Source organism: Bison bison, unplaced genomic scaffold (assembly GCF_000754665.1).
Source record: "Bison bison bison isolate TAMUID 2011002044 unplaced genomic scaffold, Bison_UMD1.0 scf7180017864329, whole genome shotgun sequence".
Classification (NCBI taxonomy): domain Eukaryota; kingdom Metazoa; phylum Chordata; class Mammalia; order Artiodactyla; family Bovidae; genus Bison; species Bison bison.
This window is the reverse complement of record NW_011494901.1, coordinates 2,723,075-2,730,446: the sequence shown is the minus strand read 5'-3', so window position 1 is coordinate 2,730,446 and position 7,372 is coordinate 2,723,075. Positions and strand designations below refer to the sequence as shown.

Sequence of the window (7,372 nt, the reverse complement as noted above, 5' to 3'; positions counted from 1 at the left end):
AATTCTCCAAGCCAGGCTTCAGCAATACGTGAACCGTGAACTTCCTGATGTTCAAGCTGGTTTTAGAAAAGGCAGAGGAACCAGAGATCAAATTGCCAACATCTGCTGGATCATGGAAAAAGCAAGAGAGTTCCAGAAAAACATCTATTTCTGCTTTATTGACTATGCCAAAGCCTTTGACTGTGTGGATCACAATAAACGGTGGAAAATTCTGAAAGAGATGGGAATACCAGACCACCTGACCTGCCTCTTGAGAAATCTGTATGCAGGTCAGGAAGCAACAGTTAGAACTGGACATGGAACAACAGACTGGTTCCAAATAGGAAAAGGAGTATGTCAAGGCTGTATATTGTCACCCTGCTTATTTAACTTATATGCAGAGTACATCATGAGAAATGCTGGACTGGAAGAAGCACAAGCTGGAATCAAGATTGCCGGGAGAAATACCAATAACCTCAGATATGCAGATGACACCACCCTTATGGCAGAAAGTGAAGAGGAACTAAAAAGCTTCTTGATGAAGGTGAAAGAAGAGAGTGAAAAAGTTGGCTTAAAGCTCAACATTCAGAAAACGAAGATCATGGTATCCGGTCCCATCACTTCATGGGAAATAGATGGGGAAACAGTGGAAACAGTGTCAGACTTTATTTTGGGGGGCCCCAAAATCACTGCAGATGGTGACTGCACCCATGAAATTAAAAGGCGCTTACTCCTTGGAAGAAAAGTCATGACCAACCTAGATAGCATATTGAAAAGCAGAGACATTACTTTGCCAACAAATGTCTGTCTAGTCAAGGCTATGGTTTTTCCAGTGGTCATGTATGGATGTGAGAGTTGGACTGTGAAGAAGGCTGAGCGCCAAAGAATTGATGCTTTTGAACTGTGGTGTTGGAGAAGACTCTTGAGAGTCCCTTGGACTGCAAGGAGATCCAACCAGTCCATTCTGAAGGAGATCAGCCCTGGGATTTCTTTGGAAGGAATGATGCTAAAGGTGAAACTCCAGTCCTTTGGCCACCTCATGCGATGAGTGGACTCATTGGAAAAGACTCTGATGCTGGGAGGGATTGAGGGCAGGAGGAGAAGGGGACAACAGAGGATGAGATGGCTGGATGGCGTCACTGACTCGATGGACGTGAGTCTGAATGAACTCCGGGAGTTGGTGATGGACAGGGAGGCCTGACGTGCTGCAATTCATGGGGTCACAAAGAGTTGGACATGACTGAGCGACTGAGCAACTGAACTGAAATCTTTCAGGATCTCCCTTTATGACAGAGAGAAGGCTCTGAAGATCCCCAACTTTGATAGGCAACTGTGTTTGGTCAGAATGTAGTTTCATTGTTCTGTGTTTCCTTGTTTTAGTGTGTGTAATTCTGTTCTACTTTCAACAGGAAATACTGGTTTTCTGTTTATAGTGAGGATAAGGTTTTTCTATGAAAATTAGTTTTAATCAAAGGAAAATGATGAGGTAATCTAAAAACAGGAACTAGAGTATATAATGATGTAGGTGATATGTAGACATGGCAAAACAGTGAATTTCATAGAGGAATGGCAAAATTATGGGAAATATTGGTCTGATATCTGCTAAGGGCTTCCCTGGTGGCTCAGTGGTAAAGAATCCACCTGCCAATGCAGGAGATGTGGGTTTGATTTCTGGGTTGGGAAGATCTCCTGGAAAAGGAAATGGCAACCCACTCTAGCATTCTTGCCTGGGAAATACCATGGACAGAGGAGCTTGGCGGGCTATAGTCCATGGGGTCGCAAAAGAGACAGACAGGACTTGGTGACTAAAGAAAAACAACCTTTGCTATGGTTAATTGTATAAAGATCTACGGTCTCTTCTGTATTTGTTTTGGAATTCAAAATGTTCAGGTCTTATTGGCAGAGAGCTGTTATATATGATATGACTTGCATAGGAGATACTGAGGCAGTGCCATCATCAAGTACTGCAGTATTTCTGCAAGAAAATATATGAATGTACAGTGGGATAAATAAAGATAAATACATGACCCCATGTGGTTCAGCTCAGGTCACGAAATATGTTTTTGAACCAAACATAAGAAAAAAAGTTTTGATTTTCAGAGATTTCTAGATTTCAGAATCACAGATAAGAGATTATAGATCTGTCTTTGTAAACAAATTACATCATTTTCTAAAATACTGATTAAATTAATCATGTGGAAAACAAATTATACACCAACTTGGTCCAAGTAGCTCTGCTATCTTAAAGTTTATTTTACTGCTGTGTATCACCTCTGTATACATTCTGATCTGCTGTATTGGGCCAGGTAGATGTGTTTGTGGAAGAAACATTGAATCCAAGTGACTTTATACCTGTGTATATGAACATGGAAGTAGTTCTTGGTCCTGCTCAGCCTTGAGATGTGAGGGTCAGTTTTGAACATAGGACTTGCTCTCTTGGTAATTATGAACTTGGATATTGGCTAAATGGCAATGCATTCACTGGCGCCAGACAATTTGGGGGAATATTTCATTTGGTTCTGTGTCTTTAAGATAGAAAATCCATCAATTGTTTGCAACTGTTTAGTTGAGTGTAATGTTAGTTCTTAGATAGTCTAGTTATCAATGAAGTCTTAATTTAGCCATGATCAAAATATTTAAAAAGGGGCATGACCAGACTCCCCAGCCAGCTATTTTATAGTCTGTGAACTTAAGACATTGTAGAGCAGTTAAGCTGGATTAATTACAGCTCAGAGGGTCATGTTATTTATGATTGTTTTTCAAACATTCTGGAAAATGATAAATGAGCAAGTATTTTCTTCAGAACACATTGAGATTTGTCAGATTCTTGATTTATACCCTTTAGAACATGCTTTTATTTTTTTTAATTAGCATAAAAATGTATAGTAATTGATCATAAAAATTATACTTAAGTATTTATGGGTTTTGTATGTTATATTCCATCTATTTAAATAATTTGATAAAACAAGACACTGTAGACATGAAGTTTTGCTTTTACATTGTATATTTCCTCAAGAAGCTTAATTAAATTTCACTTCACTGTTCTGTAGGGAAGAGGTATACTTAGATGTAGAATCTGAGCCCAGGGCCATTTGGCTCATACATATTTATATTTGAATTTTATATTGTTGTCCAGGATTTTCCATGAAGAATAGAGTTGTTTTTTTTTTTTTTTAACTTCTGGTACATTAGTGCAATAGTTATTAATGTTTTTTCATTTCTCAACTCACTCCCATGGGCTTACCTGGATTTTAAGTCATGACGTAAATAAGACGGGTGGTAGGATTAGGGCCACTTCTGATGGAGCAGAGGCAGCACTAACCCTTTTGCACCCACTCAAGAAACGTTACTGGGATGTCAGTGAGGATGGCATTTGCTGTGGCTGTAACTTATTAAAGTAATTTACAGGTATTAAGAATCTACTGTTAGGATAATACACTATGATTAATATTAATAACCTTGTACCTCACACTGAACATGGTAAAATCACCATTAATAATAACAAAACATCAAATATAACAGTGACAATATTTATTGAGCAATTGCTAAGTGCCAGGCATGTGTTAAGTGCTTCTCATGTTTGAACTCATTTAATCCTTATAACCACACTATGAAGAAAGCACCATAATTATCTGCTTCTTTATGGATGAGGATACTTTGTAAATGTTTTTGGAGATCAAGTAACTTAGCCAGAGTCACAAAAAATGAGGCATTCTGACTTGACAATGTTTTATTATCTTCAACTTTATCTTCCTCATATAGCTCAGTTGGTAAAGAATCCACCTGAAATGCAGGAAACCCCAGTTTGATCCCTGGGTCTCCTTCCCTGGAGAACAGAAAGGCTACCCACTCCAGTATTCTGGCCTGGAGAATTCCATGGACTATATAGTCCATGGGGTCACAAACAGTTGGACACGACTGAGCAACTTTCTTTTTTTTTTTTGTATTTTTTCCTTGAATATAATTTTTTTTTTCTAATTTTATTTTATTTTTTTTTATTTTTATATTTTTTTTAAACTTTACATAATTGTATTAGTTTTCATTCTTTTTATATTCCTCACAAATACAGTAACATCTCAACTCTCTGGGACTCAACTTTGAGCAACTTTGCCTGCCTGGAACAAACCTGAGAACATGGAAAGCAAGCGAAAACATTTCTGTAGTAAACAAAGAAACAAAACTCTCTCTGTATGAGATTATACATATTCAGCAGGCAATGAATGGCCAGACTGCGTCCTATCCAGGGTCCTTTCGGAAAAGGTCTGGAGCCTGACTACTTCAGTGGAATCCGAGGCTTCGAGTATGATCACTAATGCTTCTGTGCTATAAAGTGAAATGAGTTTTGGTTTAGTGTTAAGAATTGAAGACCAAAAACCCAGTTGATTCTTACAAAAATCTTTCATGGTTGGAAAAATAGTACTTGAAATGGGCACATATTTCTTTATCTGAAATGATACATTCTTTACAAATGTTTTAGCTAACAGAGGGTTTGGATGTAGAAGAGAAAATGCTTGCATTGTTGATCTTGTTATGTGAAGACAGCGAAATGCCATCTTGATTTTTTTCTTGTGGTTTGGTTAAGACAGTAAAGCTCGACTGTAAAATAAATTCCTTCTATTTATTTGCCCTGTTTTCATTTTTTCTCTAGATCGTTCCTTTGATGCCCTCAAAAAATCCAAGCACCCCTCAACATTGCTTGCTGCTGGCCAGCTCTCTGACATGCTGAATGGTGGTGATGACGTCTACGCTAACTGCATGGTGATAGATCAGGTGAGGTATGAGTGCTGTCGCTAGGGGGATCTGTCCTCTTTTAAAAACGTGCGCATCTCAGAATTCCATTGTGCATTGTTGTATCCTCGGAAAATTCCAGCCTAAGAGCAGCCAGGTGATGTTGCTGTGGAATCTCATCATACGATCTCGTGACGTAGGTCCTTCCTTGGGAACCCTGCACACCTTAACTTCCACCGAGAAGCACCATGGGAGGGGTCTTAGGACACCGGCAAGAAGAATGTGGGAACTTATCCATGGGGCCAAAATAGGAAATGACATTTGGGAGGCCAGTTTCTTCTCTGACCTGATTATGTAATATTTGTATTCAAATCCAGCAGACACTAATGAGCGAGAGCTTAATGCCAGCCCCATGTGAGACTGTCACATAAATTACTTGCTTAATCCTCACAACACACCTATTAGTGTGTGATTAGGATATAGAGCTTTAGTATTAAAACAGAATGGTGAGATGTTGCAGGGAGGCTGGAACCCTTTAGAATTCTCCACCCATTCCCTGATAGAGATTTGTGAGTTAAAACTCAGAGAGACAGATGGCTTGGATGTGTATCTACTTAGGGATTTATTCTTTGTTCTTTCCTGTAGCTTGGTGATCCTCACATTTTAATATTTTTAAAATTATAGTTATAGATCTGAAAATTTCTGCATGCCCTAATTTATGGGAGGTTTAAGGGATTCTCAAGAGTAATTTTGATAGCACATAATTTCTGCCTTATTTCCTGGTTTTAAAACCTGATCTCCACATAAGAGTTATTTTGTATATGCTCATTGAACAGTGATCTATTTTGTTCTTTTGGGGTTGTTGTTGTTAGTATACGTATATTGTATACTATATTGTTAGTATACATATATTTTACCCTATTGTATCTGTTACTTATAGATATTTTTTATGATGTAAACTTTTTTTTTTCTGTCTAGTGGATGCTAATTTCTGCCCATTGGTTGAATGTCTCTTTCCTTTGGTTATGAGAAATTGTTACATTAAGTGCGTAGTATAAATGGGATAGATTGGAGTGATATTCAAAATGACAGAAAAACCAAAAAATCAGAATGGACATTCTTTTAAGATGCAAGGTGATTGGACTTACTGTGCTCTAGCAACATTCCGATTTTAATGGCTTTATTCTGTTGCCACAGTTTCTCAGTGTTTAAATACATTTGTCATTATTTTTTCATTCTGTTCCCCAGTGAATATTGCAGTACTTCCATTTACCCCCAGAAGCTAAAATTGTACTTGACTCAACATTTGTGGGGGCAAACTGTGTCTTTGTATGTTGTAAGATACATTAAAAATGGAAAACTTTGGAAGCCAAATTAAGGATAGGAAAATAACTTCTGTTTGGAAGTACTTCGAGAGAAGTTTTGCTTTAATAATGTGAAACATACATCCAAAGAGAACTCAAACAGCCTGATTGGTAAACTGAAATGAAGTAGAAGATTGCTGAATTTGTGCAGTGAAACAAAAATCAAAATCTGGCTACAAGTCACAGAGTGTCTTATATCGGTGTGGTGTCGTTTGTAGTATAATCACATCATTTGTTTTACTGTTCCTATGTCCATTTGAATAGCAAGGACAACATAAGGAGTCCAGATTCTGCATACTGAAAATAGTTTCTAGCAATATCTGGAAAGAATCTAATTTTCTTCATCTCTCTCAATCTGGCATGGAAACCTGAAAAAACGGCTAGCTTATTTACATACTGTTTCCTATGAGTTTTCAAGGTTATCAAGCTACCTGATGAGGAAGCTCATGTGATATAAACTACTTTGAAAATTGTCATATAAACTACTTTGAAAAAAATTTATTTGGACATTATTTCAAGCCTGTATAATTCAGTACAAAGAATTCTTGTATACTCTTAATAAAAAAATCTCCAAATTTTACCATATTTTACTTAATTATTCTGAGTATGTATTTGTATATGTGTACTTGTAAATGCTTAAGATATGTATACAAATATTAACTTGTTTGAGAGTAAATTGAAAATATGATGCCCTTTTACTCCTCAATCTTTCATAGTGTATTTTCCTAAAAGCATAGATATTCTCTTACTTAAGCCATATAGTTACCAAAATCAGGAAATCATCATCCACACACTATTAGCCGTTTACAGACATTATTCAATTTTAGCCAGTTGTTCCAGTAATGTTCTTTGTAGCAAAAGAAAATTAAATAGCATGTCTTGCATTTAGTTGTCTCTCTTTTAGTCTTCTTTAATCTGGGACAGTTACTTAGTGTTTGTCTTTTACAATAATTTTGAAGAATATATTCCAGGTTGTTTTTGGAGCTGCTCTCTTTGTTTTTACTGTTTTCTTGCTCAAAAGTGATGCCTTTTGATGACCACCACTTCAGATCACCAGTATTTCCTTCAGTTCAGTTCAGTTCAGTTCAGTCGCTCAGTCGTGTCCGACTCTTTGTGACCCCATGAATCGCAGCACGCCAGGCCTCTCTGTCCATCACCAACTCCCGGAGTTCATTCAGACTCACGTCCTTCGAGTCAGTGATGCCATCCAGCCATCTCATCCTCTGTCATCCCCTTCTCCTCCTGCCCCCAATCCCTCCCAGCATCAGAGTCTTTTCCAATGAGTCAACACTTCGCATGAG

The 7,372-nt window shown here is 37.5% G+C and overlaps 1 protein-coding gene across 8 annotated transcripts in view; it reads left to right on the top strand.

Annotated features, from left to right (window-relative positions):
- Positions 1 to 7,372, top strand: part of ARHGEF28 (Rho guanine nucleotide exchange factor (GEF) 28) — a 325,034-nt gene that overhangs the window by 209,263 nt on the left and 108,399 nt on the right. For all 8 annotated transcript variants that reach the window (XM_010853539.1, XM_010853541.1, XM_010853540.1 and 5 more), the window contains one exon: positions 4,628 to 4,749. In XM_010853539.1, coding sequence (XP_010851841.1) covers positions 4,628 to 4,749 — 122 coding nt within the window. The remainder of the gene's footprint in view (positions 1 to 4,627; positions 4,750 to 7,372) is intronic.